The sequence below is a fragment of the Juglans microcarpa x Juglans regia genome, chromosome 3D, assembly GCF_004785595.1.
Source record: "Juglans microcarpa x Juglans regia isolate MS1-56 chromosome 3D, Jm3101_v1.0, whole genome shotgun sequence".
NCBI classification, from domain to species: domain Eukaryota; kingdom Viridiplantae; phylum Streptophyta; class Magnoliopsida; order Fagales; family Juglandaceae; genus Juglans; species Juglans microcarpa x Juglans regia.
The window spans coordinates 14,308,127-14,332,176 of record NC_054598.1 but is presented as its reverse complement, the minus strand read 5'-3'; the positions used below and the strand labels follow the sequence as shown (position 1 = coordinate 14,332,176).

The following is a 24,050-nucleotide window of genomic DNA, read 5'->3' as shown; positions in this document are numbered from 1 at the left end:
CATTTGACATCCATTATCAATATTATTCCTGGTTCTTCTAAACGTAATAATGAATTACAATTTGCACAATTTACTAAAATTGAAAGTTTGATCGCTTCCAATGAGATTGAGATTGGAAAATGGGCAAATCAAATTGGTACGCTACAACGAGCTATAGATACTAGATGAGGATCTCAGTTTAAATTTGTTTGTAGTTTGATGAGGATGTTCGTTGCTACTTGCTCAGTTATCAATACTATCTCAAATGATGGATCAAATTATTCTCAACATGGTGAAGCTGAAGCTGCTTATATGATATTAACATATTTTAAATTTATTCTGATATTACATATGATGAAAAAAATCATGGGAATCACTAATGCACTTTGTCAATTTTTGCAACAAAATTTTCAAGATATTGTGAATGTCACGAGCCTAGTTTTAACTACAAACGTACTCATTCAAAAGCTGGGAGATGATAGGTGTGAGTCTTTGCTTACTGATGTTAAATTATTTTGTGAAAAATACCGAATTGATATTCCTAACATGAATAGTCAATATACTAGAACTCAAGGCATATCTTGTCTTCAAGTTGACAAATCATTGACAACAATGGAACATCATTTTAGGATTGATATATTTACTGCTACGATAGACTTCCAGTTGTAAGAATTGAACAATAAATTTAACAGTCATACAATGAAACTTCTCATTTTTAGTACTGTTTTAAACCTTAAAGGTGCATACAAGTCATTTAAAATTGATGATATATGCAAATTAGTTGAGAAGTTTTATCTACATGATTTTACTGAGTAAGAAAAATTCCTTTTGAGAATGCAATTGCATCATTATGAGCTTGATATGCTGACGCATCTAGATTTTTAAGATATATCTACATTATCTGAGTTATGGACTAGCAATTTTAGAAAAGTCAAAGATTTATTATTTGATTAACATGTTAGTTCGTCTAGTATTAACTCTTCATGTTTCTAATACTACAACTGAGTGAGCATTTTCTGCCATGAGACTTATAAAAACTAGATTGCGTACTCAAATGGAAGATGAGTTTCTTGGAAATCATTTGCTAGTTTATATGAGAAAGAAATTGCCAAGAATTTCACTTTACAGATGATAATATGAATTTTATTGTAAGAAAGATTGTCGTCGAGCTAAATTTGAAGGGAAAATTCTAAGTTGATATTTTATTTTATTTTATTTTTATAATGGTCTCTAGCAAACTACAAAAATCCTAAGGAAAATGATCTTATAAAATGATTTATAGACATATATTTTTTTATACAATTTTATGACATATGATTATTGCTTTTTATATAATCACGTGCAAAAAATACATATTACTTATACTTATACATACCACACACTTTGTCAATTGTCCCCTAAACATCAAATCCTAGTTTCGCCCCTGTACAGATATACTGTGGCCTGTGGAGGCCAAAGAGAAAAAGAAGGGGAGGATAAAGAGGAGGATGAGGAGGAGGAGACGACATGTTCGACTGCTGCGGGGTTGGGTCGATGACGACGAAAGAGATGCAAAAGGAGAAGAAAAAAAAGCTTCAAATGGTGGGATTAGGGATTGAGAGAGGAGAGAGTTGAGGGAAAACTAAGGCTTTTACCCTTTTATACATATGACCAAATATGTGGAGCGGTTGGACGGGTAGCCCCACTTGCACCCCGCACTCACCCCTTAGTTATTATACAACACTCGCCCCCCTTGTCTGCTTGAATCAAGCGGACTCGACCTAACAATCTTAATCCCATCTATGTATAAAAAAATATTTTATAATATAAATAATTAAATCTACATTTTACGTTCAACTCAATCATTTAAAACAAGTGTTTATGTGATTAAAAATTCTTGAACTTTGTTAGCTTTGTGAATTATTGTTAAATTTTTAATTGCCTTGTGAATATTAGAACTTAAAAGTATAATTATAGAGATTCTATCGAAGGATGCCCTGATAATATAACAATAATAATAATTGTTAATTAGTTTTTGGTAAGTACGTGTTGTGTTGACAATGCAGAAACGTGGTGTTATGCATGACGCTATCCCCTTCAATTTTGGGCACTAAAAGAGTTTTGAAACCACACGATTGCAGACGTTTTTCTACACATTATTTTTACTGGGGATGTCAAATCGTGTTAACGAGTCGTGTTTGTGTCGTGTCAAGATATGTATATTACACTTAATGGGTCAACACGAATACGACCCGTTAAGAATTTCGTGTCAAAATTTCAAACCCGAACATGACACGGTAAGATAATGGGTTGACACGACATGACCCATTAATAAATAAAAAATAAATTGACACGACACGACATGACCCGTTTGACTTGATTAATTTTATATAAATATTTAAATATAAATAATATCTATAAAAAATAAAAAACTAACTACAAGTTTAAATTACAATCCAAACAAATATGATCTACACAATTTCTAATAATATTCATTATTAAAATTACATCCTAAATATAATAAACAAAACATACAATGTAAATATATTAATGTTACAATCTCAAATATAATAAAAAATTAAAAATACAGATCTAAACAAATTTAGAACTTGAAGAAGGAAGTTGAGCGTCCTCCTTGCCCTTTAGGTCTAAGGGTATAAAGGTAAATTTCATTTTCTTAACGGATCATAACGGGTCAAAACAGGTTGACCCGTTAGTGACCCGTTAAGCAATCGTGTCTTAACGGGTCAACCCGTTTTGACCCGAATCCGTTAAGGCTAAACCCTAACCTACTTTTATCATGTCGTGTTCGTATTGAGTTAACGGATCGTGTCACATATTGCCACCCTTAATTTTTACATACCATATATCATATTTATTTTTTTTTATTTTTTTAAAATTTTAATTTTACTTTATTATTCCAAATTTTTTTTTTTCTTAATAATGGCAACCCCAATACGACCGGCGATAGAGACAAGACCTAAATTGTGGGAGAACCTGATTTGTGCAAAAACGTGGAGTTTTCTATGCAGACTCTAGACCAGAATATTCTATTTTAGTTTTTAAAAATAAAAAATAAAACATTTAACAACAACCTGGCTAGCTATAATATATTGGCCGAGTAATGTTATTCATCATCTAAATTTTTATCATTTTATGATGTGGTATTAAGTGATTGAAAATTATTTATTACATTTCACTTATGAAACTATCATCTAATACCACATCATGAAATAATGAAAAGATGATAAATAAATTTTTTCTATATTGACCTAATCCTGGATCGATGACTTATGAGTAGGCCAGTACGTACTACCATTAGAGTGGTAATTAATTCGTGAATTCAAGTTTTATGAGTACTAATATTATAAGAGGTAAGTAATAGAAAAATAATTTGGATAATAAAATTAAGATGCATAAGTTATTTGTAATCTATTTAAAATAGAAAAAGTCTTCTTGCAAGCGATTTCGCGCACCAATGTTAAATATAAGATATTCGTTTAATGAAACAATATAAATTGAAGATAAAAATGATTTTCGTGATATAGATGACCTTATTCTTCTCTCAAATTTTTTATTTTTATTTTTTATTTTTGTAATAAAAAAAGTTACGTGAGCGTTGATATGCGGTTTGGTATACCAAACCACTTGTACCTAGTAAATCTCTTTAAAATAAGAGGAGTTTATATGAGATCAACATGAATTTAGTCCTAACATGATATATACTAAAACCACAAATTTATAATCATGATGACATCAATTTAATTAATTTTATTCTCTCATATAATTAAAGCTGTTGGTCTTTTAACTTTGCATATTAAAAAAAAAATGTCTCTTATTACTGGCAAAATATGAAATGAGATATATAATTAAAAATACCCACTTTTGTTTTATGCATGATGATGAAACAAGGACATTAAAAATAATATCCACTTTGCTCGATTAATTGAAAACACAAGCAAAGCATTACAATATAATCTCTCTCTCTCTCTCTCTCTCTCTCTCTCCATCACGATCATGTACATAGTTCTTGTTTTTATATTATGATTTATTATCTGGCAAGAAAAGCTGGCCTTGGATTATTAGGTGGAGATCCTTTTATATATCAACTGCACGCGTGCAGAAGCCCCACATCCCGAAAACAACGAAGGGAGGACGGCCTAATCTCCTTGCCAAGTTCTCAAAAGCCGCCATTGCGAACAAACAAAACAAAGTGTCGTAACCTATATACGTATATATAGCTAGGTTAAGCACGCACGCATGCATGCATTTGTTATGCTCTAGCCACTAATTAATTAAGTAATTATTAGGCAAGAATATATATTATGCTATATATAGTCTTTTGGACTGACTGCAGTATTCAATATGTAAAGGCTTATTAGCCTTATTTATTTGAATAATATTAAATATAAGTCTCAAATAGATCAATTTTGTATAATTTTTTTTTTATGAAAAAGTTGGTCATAATATTAATAAAAAATAATTTTTTTTATAATTTTTTATAATAAGATCTACTTTTTAATAAAAATTTACTTAAAATTTATACAAATTATTTCTCTATTTAATTTAGGCAAAGCTAATAGGCATGCATATACAAGTACTTGATTTGGGCAATTACCATGGTTAAAAACCCAAGTTTTTAAAAAACATGGTTAACATGACTTGAAAAGTTCTCTCATGCAATCATTTTCCAAACATAATAAGTTTGTCGTACAACTAGTGTCACATCCAGCGAGTAATTCGGAGCTATGAATTGTAGGAGATAGCCTTAATTAATTAATAATATTATATACAATATTAAATATGTAAGTATTGTATAATCATTTAAAAAATTAAAATTTATTATTATTTTTTTATATATATCTCGTATTTATTTATTTTTTAAAAATAATTATTCACAATTATAATTATCATTTCTCTTAATTAATTACTTAATTTCCACCCCCCCCCCCCCCGCGCGTAGATCGAACAAACTACGATAATTTGAAGTGTTTCGGCTCTGGTCATCAACAGAACCTATACATGTTTTCATATATACTACGTTAATGCAAGTACATGAACAAATGGTGCATGATATTTCAACTTCGTTCCTCAAATTTCTATTGTCTTGAGCAAATTTCTATCATGAGTACTTTGAGAAATCCAAATACGTAAAGTGTATTGTATGCGTGAACGTTTATATGCACGAGCATCTCTGTATATATATATATATATATATATGTAGAGAGAGAGAGAGAGATGTCACAATGTCCTCCAAAACAGATGGACCTTCTTGTACGTGATGAGTTGGATCCAGTAAATTACTCGAAGGAGCAGCTAGCTAAGCAATTGCACGTCGTTTTCATGGGTACTGCTACTTTACTATTCGATCGAATGAGACATATTTGAGAATATATATGTCAAATTAACTGATCCTTTTTTCACTCTGTTTTAATTGAACCAACAGCCTATATGCCGACCTGTTTGTTTTCAAGGGCCTGTACTCCTAACACGATCGATCCTATACATGTCTTATAATTTAGTATGGTTTGCATGATGTTTTACCCCCATGCATGCAGTTTTTGCAAGACCTTTATTTGAACTCTATATCTCACGCAACTATTTTTATAGAGTTTAAAATAGTTTAAAACTTATAATTAGTTAATTGATAAATTATAATGAGATAAAAAAATTTTTAAGAGATAAAATTAACTCTATATCTCTATTAATTACAGTTAAATATAAAATTTTAATTTTTTTGATAACCAAAAATCTATAAATAAAATCGAGGAGTTAAAAGGATTATCACTTATAACATTATTGTATTTAATGTTTCATGATAAAATATTTAACAATTTTCAGTACCTCCCCTAGCTAGTAGTCGATCTCAGTTCCTCATCATGACTTGCTAGTCATCTTGAATTTTATTTAATATATTATGCAATATCTCTAACTTTTTAATTATATTATATCGGCCTTCATATAATATCCGTCACCACCTGGTTATCAAACTTTAATTTGCGAGTGGTATTAGCTGACTGAAGTTATCTCGATCGGTCACGACGTACTGTAGAGTCGTAGACGTTGACGCCAACTTCATGCGTTAATTTGGACCCACATCATCTTCATGTAAAAAAAATTAATAAATAATAATTTTTTTTACACTTTTTTAAAATAAAATCTATTTTTTTTACAACGATTTATATAAAATTTATTTATTTAAAACTTGTATAAATTATTTTTTTTTGGATTGAGTATCACCTCCCATCTCTATTCTCCAATGCTGGCATGCGGGCCCCCTAATTGATGATGCATGCATGCAAACCCCTGATCCAGCCTACAAATCTTTCTGCATGTCTTTTTCTTTTCTTTCGAGTGCTAGCAGTTAGTTCCCATGACCTGACCTTACCTAATGTATGTGATGTGAAATGAAATAATTATTTTAAAAATTAAATAAAATATTATTTTTTTAATATTATTATTATTTTAAGATTTAAAAAATTTAAATTATTTATTATATTTTATATGTGAATTTATAAAAATTATAATGATGAGATGAGATGAGATTGAAATTAATCTCCTATCCACTCTTGTGGGCCACACCAACTCTAAAGCCTCGTTTATTTTCAGAAAACTTATCATTTCATCAAATTTTTCAAATTTCAATATAAAATAAAATAAATAATTTAATTTTTTAAATCTTAAAATAAAAATAATATTAAAAAATATATTATAATAATATTTTATTTTATTTTTTAATTTTAATCTCAATCTCACATTAGAGAATTAATTTGAAGCTACATATGATACACGGCCTGCCTGCCTGCTCATTTTTGGAAATTAATTATAGTCCTTAATTCAAACCAAACAATTCATTAATTAATTAGTCTTTGATTTTGTTATCATAAGTCATGTTTTCTTTTTGCTTAATTTGTTGTTTGTCGTAATTAATATTTAGGTGGACAAATGTCATGAACAACGGACGAACTTTGCTTGCTAGCTTTTGCATGCCCCTTTGTTTTCTAGCTCATATAAACGTGAGGGTTTTGTTTGATAATTAAGTTCTAGCTAGCTGAATATACAAACTGATTTTGTCTTATATATTTGGGTTATATACTATAATTAAAATTAAATAAATTAAAAGAAAAACATCCACCCCACGTGGCGTAATTCCCTTAATCCACTCCAGTACGGTTGTGGCATGTGACTTTAATTGTGAGCCATCCTTTAATTGACACATTTATAATGATTTTTTTTAATTGTTGTGTGATAAAGTAGAATCTTAATTATTTTTTTTAAACACTAAAATTCTTCGTACAGCTATTAATTTGTAAACGCATGAAACAATTAATTTGTAGTTGGAGTAGACGCCTCATGCCTAGCTAGAGAATTAATTCTTCAAAAAAAGCTTGTTTCCTAATACTGTTTATCCGGATTCCAGTTTAACAACCTGAGTTTCAAACTTAGGCCCGAATTTGAATCGGTTTAGCTTGAGTCAAACTCGGGCTAAAACTTGGTTTGAAACCGATTTTTAAAAAATTCAGAACCCGAGTTTTGGGTTGCACCCGTTTTTGTTTTTTTTTTTAAATCAAAACATACATGTTATAAATATTTTTTCATGAAAAAAATATTAATGCAGTATTCAAACTCTTTTTATTTAATTTTTTAAATCAAAACTTACATATTCTTTGACTACTAATAAAAAGTCACATAGAGAAGAGAAAAATAATTATAAAATAGATAATTAATTGGACATAATATATATATTTTTTTGAGTTTCTATTTATTTAGTTGCTAGAAAGGAACAAAAAGGAATCAAAACATTTAAACTAAAAAAAAAAAAAATCGGATACCGATCTAGGTGTATCCAGATTTTTCTATACTAGCCTGAATTTGTTCCAGGCTAGAATCCGTAATTGAAAATTTGTTAACCGGGTTTTAGATCGGGCCGTAAAAAAATTCGACCCGGATGAATAGGCCTATAATATTTCTAAGTTTTTGTCGGGAGAACTCATAGAAAATAATTAGTAGTAACTTGTTACGCATACATTAATTATAATAAAATAATAATAATTAGCTTGATTACATGCTTATTTACGTTGTATTTGGATGTTGAGATAATTTCAGATCAGAGTTGATTTATGAATATTAATATTTTATAAGTTCTATTGAAATGTGTTTGAATGTAAATATATTGAGATATGCATTTAAATGTATGAAATAAGTTGAGATAAGTTTAACCTTTTATAAAAAGTTAAAAACATAATAAATTTTATAAATTATTAGTTTGAGATGAGTTGAGTTAATTTCAACAACCACACCTAAGAGTTATTACTAGTACATATTTTCAAATAAAAAGGACCAAAAAAGGGTTATTACTGATCCCATAGTAGCAGTCGAAAGTGGAAAACTTCCCTTAAACGTGGATATGTGATAGGAACTTGCAATATTTTTTTAAGGGCGATGCTATCCCGTTCAAGCATACCGTTTCTTTCTTCTTTTTTTTTTTTTTGAGTTTTTTTATATAGTAATTAAGAAAATATTGTTTAATAATATTGTGAATTTTTTTTTAAATAAATATTTAAAAGTGTTAAAAAATGATATAAAAAAATAAAAAATGATATTAAATATATTTTTCACATCATTTTTTAACACTTTTAAATATTTTTTTAAAAAAATTGATAATATTATTAAATAACATTTTTTTAACCACTACGTATAAAAATAAAGCTAAGAAGTAAAAAAAAAAAAAAAAAAAGGAAAGAGATAAATGAACGGGATCCCCTGACGGGATTGCTATCATTTTTTTTAATGTTTTAATATTTAAAATTGTTATAATCACAAAAAGATCTTGTAAAAATAAATCTATAAATTAATATAATTTTATATGATATATTAATTTTATTTTATAATTAAAATAAATTTATAATGTAACGTATCTTATCAAATTATCTTAATTTACAAATTTATTTTATAAAATTTTTTTATGACTAAAATATTTTTTCTTTAATATCGAGACTACTTAGCAGCGAGAATGGCATCTTTTTCACGGCAATGTGTAATTGATCTAAAGCTTCAATTCCTTGTAGGACAAGTAACCCATAAAGTTGCTGCCTTTTGCTTTTCTGCAAAAGCCGAGCAAGAAAAATTGGCCCAACAACTACAAAATAAAGCTTTGATTCCACAAGATTCAACGAGAACGTCTCTGCAGCACGTTAGAATATCTCCCTATTTATTATTTATTTATTTATTATTTTATTATTATATATATAATTTTTATTAATTTTTTACTATTATTTATAAAATATTTGAGAATATTTCACTATCTAAATGCAACACCCTAGTTTTACAAACCATCTAATCATCTCATTTCATTCTATTTTTTTATCTAATTATTATAATTTTTTTAAACTTTCAAATAAAATATAATAAATAATTTAACATGAGAGGGAGCTGATCTGAACACTAAGCATGACTCTTGTCTTTTTTTCTTCATATCCTCAGCATGAATTAATTCATGTATAAGCTTGGGAATGGGACAAAGGAAAGCAGAGTCAAGAAAAGGTAAAGCACAAGATCACCAAGGATTTTGTTTGTTTTTATAAGCAAGCTTTTCATAGATAAACTATAGATTACAAGATACAAAATTGAATGGAGTGAAAGTCCCTAATAATCATTTCAAAACCAACAAATACAAAATCCACAAGAATTTTATTTAAGAGTAATGTGTACAAGCCCTAATCTAGGGGGTAAATATTCCAAACCCAATATATCATTTCAGGCCTAGCCTATAAGGAGCCATTATCAGGAAGTAAGAGAGGATAAAGGAGGGGAGGAAAAAAATAAGAGGGACAGCTGGACACATAAGGGAGAAAAAGACAGAAGAAAGGTTGATGGAGGAAAGAAATCAGACATTGGAGAGAAAATGGTGAGATGACATAAAGTTGTTCTCCCTCCCCAGGAGCTCAATAGAAGGGGATTTGATCAATGAGAAAGGAGGACTTTTGGGTTACTCCCATCGGAGGAGAGAGCTTCTTCAATCTCGCGAGGCAAGATATTATTCTTTCGATTTTTTTAGGTTAAAGGGGTCACTGCACGATTTCCATTGTACAGTAAGGTACGAGAAATTATAACTGATTATAAAATATTTCTATCATTGTAGATTTGTGCTCCAAATAAGTCATAGATGTAGATTTTGTGCTGAACTACGTAAATAAGTATGTATCATTCTCTATTTATATTTTATGTATTTATTTTTTATTCACTATTATGAATGTACGTTTGGATTTCGTACCGACGCCTCAAATTGTCACCATGGGTTTTTTGGCCACTTCGTCGAGGCCCGAGTCACCATCATGGATCGGGGATAATTCTTTCTTTCGTTTTGGTCTTTTGGGAGACTTTTATGCATCAACACTTAAATATACGAGTCTCGCGTAATTCCTTAGTAAAACAATGGACTCCACCAAGAAAAAAATATTTAAAAAAATGAAAAATTCTACTTAACTGCCTTACACTACACACTTATTGAGGTAAAAAAAAAATAAAAGTAAAATTATTTATATCAGCCCATAGCCGCAGCACGCCTCATGTGCTGCGGTAAAATAATAATAATAATAATAATAATAATAATAATAATAATAATAATAATAATGTGAGGTGTGCTGCGGCTATAGATTGATGTGTAGAATGATTCAAAATAAAAACCTACATCATTCGGTATGTAGTGTGGATTGCTAAATAGAATAACTCTAAAATAAAATTACTTTTTTTAGTGGGATCTATTTTTTTACAAAAAAAACTTGCTCAAACCTTGCATGTAAGGCCTCTTTTGTTTTCAGAAATCATCTCAACTCATTTCATCTCATCTAATCATTATAATTTTTTCAAATTTAAAAAAAAAATACAATAAATAATTCAACTTTTTCAAATAAATAAAAAATTATATTAAAAAAATTATATTCTAACAATATTTTAACTTTATAATATTTTTATCAAACTTTCATTTCAACTCATCTCATCTTAACTCACTATCCAAACCAGGCTTTATGGTTTCACTCTACAAACAAAATTCTGCTAGAGACTAGAAAGTAGAAATATGACATGGATCGATCGGTTCACCAGTCAGCCTGCGGATGAAAAGATTGTGAGGATCATGGTTGAACAAAGCAAGGAAGAAAATGGTAAAAATAGTGGGACTTCAATGCTCAAGAAAGCTCAATGATTTTGTTTCCAAAAATACTACTGCGGTCATTCGGAGATGACAAATGACAAAAAACTAACCTTTCAAAATAGGCTTTATATAGATCAACTTTTGATCACGACAAAAATGAACTTCAAAATTCAATAAAAACACTGTTTACTTCATATTAGCTTCAAAAAAGGTTGAGCGCACGTACGTGTAGCACCCCAAACATTAACATTAACATTAACAAAAGTAGTAGAAGGAATGCCGGAGACGGAAGGGAGTGCATTAAAGGTAAAAGAAACCTATCATGGATACAAAGAGTTACAACAGACATCCAATATCATAGTAAAGATTTATCATTTCCAGTTCATTTTTAAAGAACTTCCCAAATTCCAGCATAGAGGTAGCAACGAGCATCCAAAATCAATATACAAAAAAACACAGATTCTGAAACGCTATAAACGGATTAGACCATATATGTCATTCCAACACGGATGATATTCATGTGAGGTACCCTCATGTTTGCAGCACCTGCTCTACAGTTCCTTCTCAAGAATCCATAGAAATAATTTATCACCAATTTCTTAAAGAAAAATGAGTTTTTCTTTGCCCTCACTTCACCATGCGCAAGCATATAAGTAAATCCAGAATCCATTGCCTCCCGAAGAGCTGAAAGCTCATACTCCAGACTCGGGTCTTCATCCAGTGACATGAGACCAGATGGCAGTGCTGAGGCAGCTTCTTCTGACGTAGAAGTACCTGCTTCTTCCAGTCTTTGATCGTGCATCAGGGGAATCCTAAGATCCCCATTCCCACCACCAGCTGGAGGGGGCCCAGAATTCCTAGACCTCGGTAGTGAAACACTATCAAAATCCAACTCATTCATACTGCCCTCCAATGCAAGATCTAAAGCCTCCTTTCTCAAGAACTTCTCAAGACTTTCAGCCAAAAGTTGTTCAAATGCACGGTGATCTTCCTTCCGGACATCTTTGTAACCATATCGAGCAACACAGCGGAACATATGGTAGTCTTTTGGGCAAAGTCTTCGAAACAGAAACCTTTCTTCTTTAGGAACCACCGGGACTGGGACATATTTAATGCAAACAAACACTATGGTAGAGTGAATAGCCGGAAGACCCAGTAAAAACTGTCCAAAGCTGGAAGGAATGCCTTGGACTAGCTCATTGTATAGTAATCCAATTCCTGGGACTCTTACAGTTCCAAGGGTCAAACCAAGCTCATGCATTAAGTCCATGGATATCTTCCCCCTGACTTCACTCTGGTACTTTAACACACTACCATAGTTCCAGGTGTACATCACTGAGAGGAAGCAGGCAGCAAAAGCAAGAGGAAGCCAACCTCCCTCTTTTATTTTAGATAGCACAGCTGACAAGTAGATGAGCTCTACTGATCCAAAAACCAGTGGGAAGCACACAGCCAAAAACAGGTTGGTCTGCCAAATTAGAAGCATTACAAGCGTCACCAAGGTGGTGCTGACAATCATGACACCAACTTCGGCTATGCCTGGAAAAATAGATGGGATTGTATCAGCAGAAACTAAGACTAGAATAAGTGTGGATGTGCATGAGCTAAATTACTATAGTGTTTGAAAATAGACATTCATGGTCCTTACTCAATAACATCCAGAAACTTTGAGATTGAAGGAATTATTTGCCACCATCAGCATTATATAACTAGTATTACGGAAAAGGTCAACAAAAATGGGGGGATTCATTTTGAGGAAATAGAAAAAATTGAATGTCAGCAAAGCATCACAAGTTGAGTGAAAAGATAAGCATATGCTGTAATTCTGGCAATAATTATTGACCATAATTTTAAACCCAATAGATGCTGGGAAATTAGGCACACCCCATAGGTTCACACCAACAATGCTACAGACAAGTAACAAGCAACAAGAAAATAAACAATAAACACATGACAATAAGTTAACATTGTTCGGCAATGTGCCTACGTCCATAGAGCTGCAGAGGATTTTATTTCGACAAAAGTAGGAACACCGTGGAACAATACAATCTCTCTCTCTCTCTCTCTCTCTCACACGCACACGCACACGCACGCAAGGGCTGCCTCTCTCACTTTTTCTCTCTGTTTAACGCTGCTCAACCTTCCCACAAAACACATATAATAACATATATATGGTTATACAGAGGAAACCCTAGAAAAACAGATTTTTGGGTTATTCGCTCAAGTGGAGTGTCGAGCGCGCCTTGAGCGAAATCTCTGTCCAATATTCGTTTGAGCAGCCTGTCGAGTGAGACTCGTGTAAATTCTCTGCCTGAGCTTCGCTCAAGCTACCTGTCACGTGAGCTTCGAGCGAACTTTCTACCTGGTTTTCTCAGCTCACAAACCAGGCTCCACAAAACCAACAATAGACACATTATTTTAACAACAAAGCGGATGAAAACAAATAGGATATATAAATCGATAGGAAAATCAATATACAATGTAGAACTCCATATAAATCCTTGGAGTAGTTTCTTAAATGATGCAACTAGGAAGAATAATAGGAGGAAATACTTAACCATATGCATTAGCAATATCCGTTGTGCTCTGAAAGATGGCAACTACCAGTATGCACATGATCATTAAAAACCAATTCATTACAGGGATGTAAATTTGACCCATCTGCCTTCTTGAGGTGTGAATGATCTTCAGTCTCGGGAAGCATCCAAGAGCCATAGATTGCTTCACGCACGAAAATGTAGCAGATATCATGGCTTGGCTTGCAATCATGGCAGCAAGGGTTGCTATCACAAAAACTGGCCAGAACAAAGTGTCTGTTTGTTCACAAGGTCCAGGAACAGGAAGTGTCAAATATGCACATGTTTATGTTTAGCATAACGTGAAATACTATTTAGTTTGTAGGACAAATGTCAGCCCTATTCTCAGAAGGTATCACCTGGCACAGAGTCGTAGAATATTCTTTCTGCAGAATCTGGGTGTTTCATCAGATAAGCAGCTTGGCCCATGTAAGCCAAGAGAAGGCAGGGAAACACCATACAAGTAAATGCAATCTGGATATTAGTATCGGTTACTTGTAAGAATCCTCTTGTAAAGCAAATCTATGAGGTTACGATGAAAAAATAAATTGAGCTAGTGCAGAAACAAACCTGTATGGCTCTAACAGAAAAATGACCTAGATCGGCAAACATGGCCTCCGCTCCTGCAACAACAACATACAATTTCAATAAAAACATTCTTGTTTCTGAAATTTCATAAGAAAATTTCGAAAAAGAATGAGCAAAAAGCCTGTTTCTCATTCTGACATGCAAGCTATCACTCGCTGCATGAAGCTATCATGAGCAATCCATGCTTCAAATACCAGGAATCTCCTGTTTAAAATTTGAAGGCAAGACTCGTGGCTAAAGATTAGGCACATATTTATGACATTTATTATGCAAAGACTTTCTCTGGTTGTCAAGATCTATGTCTTCCTTCTTAGATGGTGACTCTCAGGAGAAAGTCTATATTAGGCAACTACCTAGACTTGTCGCTTCGAGAGGAATTCCAAGTGGTATATACAAATTGAAGAAGACTTCCTTCGGTCTAAAACAATCGTCAAGATAGTCGTTTATCAATTTTTTTTAGGCAGTATTGGACTTTATCCTTGCAGATCCCAAAATCAACAGTTCAATATTTTACTTGCATCCTAATATACATTCTTTTTGTAGGATATGTGAATGATATTGATATTGTGATTGTTAAGGATGCCTAAGAAGGAAATATTCTAACTTAGTCTTAAGATTCTAAAATCTGGCTTAGTAACTGTATATGAGATGGTTGGTGTTGGTACGATATCCCATGGTGATGTAATGCTAGGCAATAATATATCTACAAAGATTTCTAAATAATGCTCCTTAATCTTTCAAGAGTTTGTGATTTGGATCCATGTTAACATCTAACAAATTAATTTCTTCTAATAGTTCATGTATATATTTCATTTGAGATACCAATTCTTAGACCTAGCAACTTCAACACAAATAAAATACTTAAGTTTGCCTAAATCCTTGGTATGAAAACCGGTACTGCAAAAACAATTTTGACCCAGCAATTCCTTTTTTTTATTGGCATCGGATGCCCATAACATAGTCCCGACACAAAATTTTGATGCTAGCATATTTAATTACTTTCTTTTTTCCGCATATTGTATTAGTCATTAAAATGAACATATATTTGAATAGTAAGAACCAGGTAGATGATTATATCAAGCCATCATTCTTCCCCAACTTCCTTCTCTATCTTCTTAATAAGCCTTAGCACAAACAAAACCTAATATTTTAGGGGTGGATGCAATGTCTTTACGATTTCAACTTCAAGAATCAAGAAAAACACTTGGATATGTAAAAGAAAATAGCAGCTGTTGAGGTTAGAAGATTTCAGAAACAATAGTAGGTAGGGGCTTATCTCTTTTGGAGAGGATCTAATTATTTCTGACAGTCGGCATAGATATCCAAAAACCATTGCTAGTCAACCTGCAGGTTTTTAAAGTGAGACATACCTGTAATGCATAGAACACAACCACCAAGAGCTGACCATGCATCTTTGCTGTTCTTCTTGAAGAAGAAATAGATATAAGCAGGATTGAATGCCCTTAGAACAGTAATATCATGCTTCACTAGATTGTAAATTCCAATGGATCCCAGAGAGAAGAACCACAAAGCAAGTACAGGAGCGAACATAAAACCAACTTTACCAGTCCCAAACTGCTGTATGCTGAACAACGCCACGAGCATAAAGATTGAAATGATAACTACGGCACCTGTAAATGAAAACAATCAGATTATAGGCTACCCTGTGCATTTATATTGGTTGTCATCTACATATCTACTCATTTGCTATACAAAAAGAAAATGTATCAATTGGACTGTTGGAAATGCAAATGCTAATTAGTCTTAAAACTGCATCATGCAAGGCAGAGAGACTAATAAGATTGTTCAGGCCATCCAGCATAACGCGGAACTGTCAGTGACTATCTATGTTGACGGACATCAAGTTTATTGCCAAGATATAAACTTAAAGTCATGCAGTTTCAAGGAGAAATTTACAAAGAGCAATCTCAACAGACAAACTGATACACTCAAAACATTTCTTTATGATTGCCATGATATCATAATTGTCTTTTTTATAGTGATTATCAGAATGATTAATAAAAACTTGGAACCTCATTATCCTAACCCAATCACCCACCAGTTATAAATCCCCCAACTTTCAGTTCTTTCCTATGCCTGGTAATCAAATAAACCTCAAGTACTTAAAACAAAAGGGAAGGTACTCACTTGTACCAAAACCTTCTATTTCACCCTTCAGACCACTTGTGGCAGACATCACTGTAACAAGAAAAATTATTATACATTAGCATAAACCCTAGCAGCAAATGTTGTGAATCAAAAGTGATCACGTTATTGCAATCAGTGTTTTTAAATTCGTACCGTACCGGCCGGTACGGCCGGTATTGGCCGTACCGGCCACTAGGCCAGTACAAGTAATACCGGCCGTACCGGCCACTAGGCCAGTACAAGTACCGTATATGTTTTGTACCGGCCCAAATACCGGCTGTACCAGTCTGTATTTTAGCCTGTACCGGCCTATATTTCAGCCTTTAATTTTTTTTTTTTTCATTTTTTCAAGCTACAAACTTATTTTTTGACCCCCAATTCAGACTAGATTATTTATAATTTATATATATGTATTTATATATAATTTATTCTAGACTATTATTTTGGAATATAATTTATATATATATATATTTATTCATATATCGACTATCCCGAAACGGTACACGAAACGGTACCGGTAACAAAATATTTCGTTCCAGTGCCTTGACCGGTACGGCGTCCAGTACGGTATTCAAAACATTGATTGCAATTCCTAGTGTTTAGTATTTTTTTGGTAAGTCATAAAACTTTATAAACTATACAAAAGGCGCATGCAGGTGTGTAATATAAGAACACTTTGCTTCCAAAAGTCATTTATCAACTCAGACAAGTCAAGAAAACCTTTGTCCCATTTAAGGAATTGATATGGTTGCTGCCCTATAAAGAAAGACAAAAATAAGAAGCATTTCGGCTCATGATATTGCTGGGTGTAACTAAAGTACATATGTAACAACAAAATAGCCCATTATTGCAAGGTGCTAGCATGGGTATTCCAGTTCAAAGATATATGGTTCTGGATAAAGAGAAATAAGTGAAGTCAATCAAGTCAAGAAAGTCTTTTTGTCCCTACAACACCAAAGATGGTATGGCTTAAAAGATAATCCTGCACTTCTTTAAGATTTTCACCCCTTCTAAAGAAGCAAACATTCTTTTCCCATGAAACAAAGCATGAAATCAAATTGAAGATAACTCTAGACAAGAATTTTAACAATGATCTGCAATATATGCAACCAAACTCATTCTGGATGAGCATCTGTTTAGTTTCCTATTCCCAATCCTACGAAACATATTACAGGATAGAAGTTGCAGTGTCAATGTAATCCAAATTAGACTATGAGAAGACGATATGCACACTGCCACACCCCATACAAATCAGTTTGGTTGTGGTCAAGACTTATGATCTCTAGATAATTCTGAAGCAATGGAGATCAGCACCGCTCAACAAACAGAACTACAGACAATGGGCACATGGACACACATATATACATTCATGCACATATTGAATTACATAGGTGGGATGGTCAAGGGACAAACCCCTAGCATGCCAGATGGTAATATACAATTGGCAAACAACGAAAACTAGTTCTTAATATGAAACTGGTGTCTCTCTCTGTTCTTTTTCTCTCTCTCTCTCTCTCTCTCTCTCTCGTTTATTTTTATTTTTATTTGTTTTTTGTTTTAGTTTTAAATTGAAAGTAGCCCATTTGCTTGACTCAATAAAACTTCTTATTACTTATAAAAAAAATTGAAAGTAGTCCTTATAATTTATTTTAGTTTTTCTTTCAGACTTAGTGCACACGTGCATCCATACAGGGCTCAAAATACCATATAGGGCTGGACAAATTGCACGTAAACCAAAGGAGGAAGAATCACCTTAATTAAGAGCACTCTTTCTAACATTTTCACGTATTTCTATCATTACTTCCTTTGCCTGCAAGTGTAGCTAACCAAATTGAGAAGATTTTTCATGCATTCTTGTGGGGAGGTATTGGGGGCAGGACAAATTCCACTCAGTTAGTTGGGAAAATGTTTGTGCCCCCATTTCAAGCAGAGGGTCGGGAGTCCGAAAGTTAAGAACTTTTAATAAGAATCTTCTCAGGAAATGGTTATGACAATATCATTGACAAAGGGAATCGTTATGGAGGATTATCATCGATTCCAACCCTAAGGAAGTGAGAGGTGTGTATGGTGTGCGGTTGTGGAAACCAATTCAGAATGGTGTTTTTTTTTTTTTTTTTTTTGGGGGGGGGGGGGGGGGGGGGGGGGGGGGGGAGATTGTTAGTCATTTTAGATTTGTGGTTGACTAGGGATCTTGGGTCAGATTTTGGCATGAAAATTGGTGAAGGGATACGGCCCTCAAGTTTGCATTTCCTTCCCTTTTCAGAATTGCTTACGAAAAGGATGCTTCCATGGCGGGTTATTTGGACAACTCCAATGGATCTTTATAGTGGAATGTGTGTTTTCTTTGAGTCGCCCGGGATTGGGAAGTGAGTGATATCTCTGAATTTTTCAGGCTATTGTATGCTTCAAATATTGGTAGTGTTGAGGTGGATAGGTTGCTATGAATTCACCTAGGGAGCAAGAAGTTCACTGTCAGATCCTTGTACATGGTCATGTCACGTCAATCCCATACCTCTTGGAAGTGCATTTGTAAGACCCAGCCCAAAGAAAAAAAGAGGTGAAAAACGCACCGATTCATTAAGCCTTTTTCTTTCTTTTTCTTTTTTTTTTTCCCTATTTTTTCCTTCCCCAGCCCCCGATGCCCTACCTTTTCCCTTTTGCACAGATTCTCCCCCCCCCCCCCCCCCCACCCCATCTTCTCTCTGACTAGTTTCTTTCTCTTCCATGTGGTTGCCGCTCGATTAAGCTACCGTTCACGCCGCCAGTGTTAGACCATTGTCGTTCGCCCCTCTGTTTTGCTCAGCAGGAACTCAACCCGTGCTGTCTCCCCTGCCGTTTCATCCTCTCCAAGTTGCACCGCCACACTAGTCATGACTGGCACCAACTCACCCTCTCTCCCCCTCTCTCTTGCACACTCTCTCTCTTTCTAACTTTGTCGGCATCGCAACAAGCCGTGGACGCCACCAAGACGTCCTCTCGTTGTCTCTCTCCACCATGAGTGTTCTCGTACTCCGTGCCGCAATACCACCGATGGTAAGCCCATATTTCTACTCATTTACTCTTTTCCATTACCCCACTCGGTCCAATTTTTTTCTTACGCCGTGTGCCACCTCACTATTCTCGGATTTGGTTTTGATGTATTTTCAATATCACAAAGCATCCCGAGCATCAATAGACAATGCAATCACACTGTCGAACCTGACCGATCACCGCTCCGAGAGTTGGTAAGGTACTCTTGAGCTTTAGCCTTGTTACCATAGTTAAATTCATAGCTCTTTTAATAGTGCCCATTAGAAGTTTGGGTTGCCTCGTTTTATATGTTTGATGTTGGGATTGGTAGTTGAATGATTTCATGATTTGCTGGCGTTTGGAGATTCCCTGGTTATAATTGTCGTGGTTGGAGGAGGGAATGAATGTATATTGTGATGTGCATTGGGGTGAAATTTCAGTGAATCCTAGGTTGGGCTAATTTATTGGTGGAGTAGTGCATTGGACGTTGTGCTTGGACCTTAATAAAACCAAGGCACCATGATGGACCATTTTGGTTTATGGGTTGTTTATTTGGCTCATATTGAACTATAGTTTGGACTTTAGAATTTTATTAGTAGTATGGCTCTATGTTAAGATGAGATACTTATATATTAGTGGTATTTTGGATTAGGTAGTGATACTAGTTCTGTTCGAGTTCAAAGCTTAGATAGTATACTGCAAAAGCCAGGTAAGCGGTGTTCTTATGCTAGTAGACTCCTAAAACTGACTAAGGTTGGTTTTGTGAAAACCTACATATTTTGTTATGAGAACGGTTTCAGTTATTTTCCCCACTAATCTCTATTCTAAACTTTGAAATCTGACTCTGACATTTTATTATGACTGGTGTAGACATGAGACACTTTTTGCACTTTGTTTCTCTACTACATAAATTGTGAATATGAAATCAGAAATATTTATCCGATTATATAATTTTATCTTATCAGTATACTATTCCTATTATTGCAGCATATGAAAATCCTGCGGCATAAGATTCTGTTTTGTTTTGGTTACAGGCCCGGTTCATAATTTTGGCTTCTGATGTATGACCTTGTCAAGAGTGTAAAATTGTGGCTTCTGATGTCTAACCTTGCCATGGGTGTAAAATAGTGGCCATTGATGTCTGACCTCGCCACGTGTAAAATTGTGGCCTCTAATTTCTAAGTGCAATCGCTTTGCTAGCTTGGTAATTTATGTTCTGCTTGGCTATTAGTGGAATGCACAACCCTACCACGGAGGGCTTTAAGGTGCCAGTTGAAGATCAGGAATAGGAAGCATGGGTTGTACTAGTTGAGCATAGAGAAATAAGTGCTTGAGAGGCACAAGTGGGTTACTAGTTTTGAATAAGTGTCAAAGGGTACAAGGGACCATTGGAATATTTATTAAAGAATTTAATTCTTTACCATGTAAGTATTTTGAGTTAATGGTGCAATAGTTGAGACCTGTGGAGTTTCATTTTCTTGTTTATGTTTACACTTTGGAGCTTAGTTACGAAGGAACGTCAAATTTGAAATAAATGAGTTTTACATGCTATAAGAGTAGTTTTCATTTAGAATACATTTTTGAATTGTTGAGTTGTGATTTTAAGAGACAAGAACTAACTCCCTGGTCTTCCGGGTACAGGGCATTATAGCATTTGGAGGAGTAAGGTGCCTTTCAAGGTTGCTTTCTTTGGTTGGATGGCTTCCCATGGGAAAATTCTGCAGATAGACAATTTGAGAAAGCGTGGTCTCATCGTATCAGATCAGTGCTACATATGTAAAAAGAGTGGTGAATCCATAGATCATTTATTACTTTATTGTGCGGTGGCAAAGGTTTTATGGGATGAGATTTTTAATAAGGCTGATATTGCAAGGGTGATGACTAGGAGGGTGGTGGATCTTCTGGCTTGTTGGAAAGGTTTCCAAGGTAATCCCCAAATTGCAACCATAATGATTCCTCTATGCCTCATGTGATGTATTTGGCTTGAAAGGAATGGCCAAAGTTTTGAAGACCGGGAACGCTCGTTGGAGGAGCTTAGATGCTTTTTCTTCCATTATTTCTTTAGGCCTCTCCTATTGTTCTTAATGTGGCTACTTTTCATGATTTTCTTGTTTCCTTTTCTAGCTTCTAATTTGTAATTAGGTGCTCTCTTCTGTTTTTCAATATTTTACTTCATTGATTGATTGTACTTGATCTTCATGACATGTCTTTTCATGGATTCCTTGTATCTCTAAACTAGCACGCCTAGGCGTTGCTCTTGTATATGTCCCATATACTTGGGCTTTTGCCTATTCTTTTGATCACTAAAATCTTGCTTATCCACAAAAAAAAACTTGGGTTATGCCTTATTACTTATTTTAATATAAAAATCTTACTTAAAAAAATGCAAACCAGAACCAAGCATAAGATTTGACTAGTTCTTATTTCAGAATTGGCTCAAAATCAGACTGAACCAGCCCGTATAGGCGATGCTCTTGTATACGTCCCGTATACTTGGAATTTGTATATTCTTATGATCAATGAAACTTTGTTTACCAATAAAAATAATCAGAATGAACGAGTTCTGTAGTTTTCCAAACACTCCCTTGAAATTACAGTATAAAAAATGTATTGGTCGAATACATTTGGTAGAATTTAGCAACTTATAGCCACAGTGTGTCTAGAATATCAGGAATATCGAATTTAATTCCCAAATATTTTAGTAGCAAAATATATTTGCAAAAAATGTACCTGATATTGCTGGGGTTAGAATACCATCTCCTATAATCATGGAAGTCCCCATCAGAACCAGCAGCAACAGAAGGGTTTTCAAGGATGATCTCCTTTCCAAAGTCTCTTTTATGTTTAGAGCCCTTTCCAACTCTGGAGAGGGCAGTTTGAGGCGAAAACTTGATATATATTCATCAGCTGCCTGTCGATTTGGCAGCAGATTAACATTTGCATACCTGCAAATCAGTGAGTACAGTGCAAATGTCCCTCCTACAATCGGAATCAGCACATCCTAATAATTATATACTATACTAGATGGTAGAAAATGAAAAGATAAAGTAACTCAGACTAGAGAGTTCTTACCTTCCCCATTATCATTGGCCTTGAGTACTACAAAAACATATTTTGCTAGAGGGAGAAGAGCAATTGTATACATAACTAGAGATAAAGCCCCCAAGATGTCAACGTCTGACTCGATGGACACCTTGCTGAACACATCACTGAAGACATATAAAGGGCTCGTGCCCATGTCACCATACACTACACCAAGTGTTTGAAATGCTAATGCTATGGTATGCCACATGGTTTGATCCTGATTCATTAGAGATGTAGACTTCAGAAAGAGATGAGCAGCCCACAACATTGCATGTAAACTATTTCATTACAGCATCAAGTAAAGCATTTCCAGCTGCACTTGCACATGCATGTCCGTGTGTGTGATTAAATAATGCCTTCTCCACGGAGCTGGGACCACTATATATCTTGTAAAATTACTCCTCCTCAATTACTACCAAAAGCCATGCATACTTCACACGTAGTATGATTTTCTTACTAAAGCCAGATTTTCTGCCATACCACCTGGAACTAAAATTCAAAATATGTCCCCGTTGGTAGCGATCCCATCTGCTGAAGGTTTTACAACTGTTCCCTAGTCAGACAATAGTCATGAACGCCACATTTACAGCTCTTACCTACAATTCCAAGCCATCTCACATGGCCAGAAAACCCTCAAGTCTCCAAGGATGCATAAAGAAAAGTAGTTATCATGTTGCTGTCTATTAAACACAGCTAACATGACGATAAGAAAAACTTGCCAACAGCACAACACCCTCTTTTAACGACAGAACTGTTTTAACAGAAACATTTAAATCACTCTAGCATATGTTTCATTTTCAAAGCTTTAAATTCCATTACAAACACCAATAATATATTTTAGGACGCTTACTAGCAAAAGTTTAGATCCACCTACCCAAAATTCGCGCCTATTTCATAAAATCGAAGACCGAATTGATGTATTTGAAATTAAGAATCACGTGACAAACTAGCATAAGTACTTGAGAAAAGGATAATATTGGTTTCTCAAAACTGCCAATGAGATGCCAAAGTCGAAACACAACTAATTATATCTTACCTTGGAATGGTGGCCATGAGCGCCAGCAATCTCCATGGCTTCACCATCAAAAGAATCAACTCGCTTGGGCTTCTTCACCAGCCTCCTTCTCATAGATCCATACCCCTCTCTGCCCTCGTTTCCAGTGAGCAGAGACAATGAAAGAGACTCCAAATCCAGTTCAGCACCATCGACCCACCTGGAGTCACTGCCACTACCACTACTACCCACCAATCTCACACTGCTCTCCTCAATAGTATCATGTTCTTCCATGTTTCTACAAACCCACCTCCAAAAACCTCTGCTTTTGGCAAAAATTGAACCCCTATGGCTTGAAGCTCTTCCTCTTCAGTGACAGTCGAACTACGAAACACACATTACTTCCTTTTCGCATCTTAATATATAACTCAAACGGTCATTATTACTTCGTGCCTTCATTCATCTCCCTTCACATCGCATCACATTTTTTTTTATTTTTTTTAATTCTTTTTAAACTAATTAATTCCTTCTACTTATCACT

General features: G+C 34.1%; 1 protein-coding gene across 2 annotated transcripts; it reads right to left on the bottom strand.

Annotated features, from left to right (window-relative positions):
* Positions 1-11,463: 11,463 nt before the first annotated feature.
* On the bottom strand, positions 11,464-24,050 carry LOC121254978 (putative potassium transporter 12). Of its 2 annotated transcripts, XM_041155242.1 has the most exons (9): positions 23,552-24,050; positions 22,504-22,732; positions 22,162-22,410; positions 16,423-16,473; positions 15,645-15,905; positions 14,257-14,309; positions 14,046-14,160; positions 13,669-13,923; positions 11,464-12,649 (listed from the first exon to the last, which is right to left on the bottom strand). In XM_041155242.1, exons 1-9 carry the CDS (start codon positions 23,801-23,803, stop codon positions 11,592-11,594), a joined length of 2,523 nt encoding a protein of 840 aa, XP_041011176.1. In that variant the 5' UTR covers positions 23,804-24,050; the 3' UTR covers positions 11,464-11,591. The 2 variants fall into 2 exon arrangements, with proteins under 2 accessions (XP_041011176.1, XP_041011177.1); XM_041155243.1 differs by lacking the exon at positions 16,423-16,473.

Bases quoted from the DNA above. Each gene is read 5' to 3' on its own strand.
- LOC121254978 (XM_041155242.1), bottom strand. From the start codon at position 23,803: ATGGAAGAACATGATACTATTGAGGAGAGCAGTGTGAGATTGGTGGGT. The intron at 22,733-23,551 runs GTAAGATATAAT...CTAATGAATCAG, and splicing joins CTCATGGCCACCATTCCAAG to GATCAAACCATGTGGCATAC. The intron at 22,411-22,503 runs GTAAGAACTCTC...TTCCGATTGTAG, and splicing joins GGCCAATGATAATGGGGAAG to GAGGGACATTTGCACTGTAC.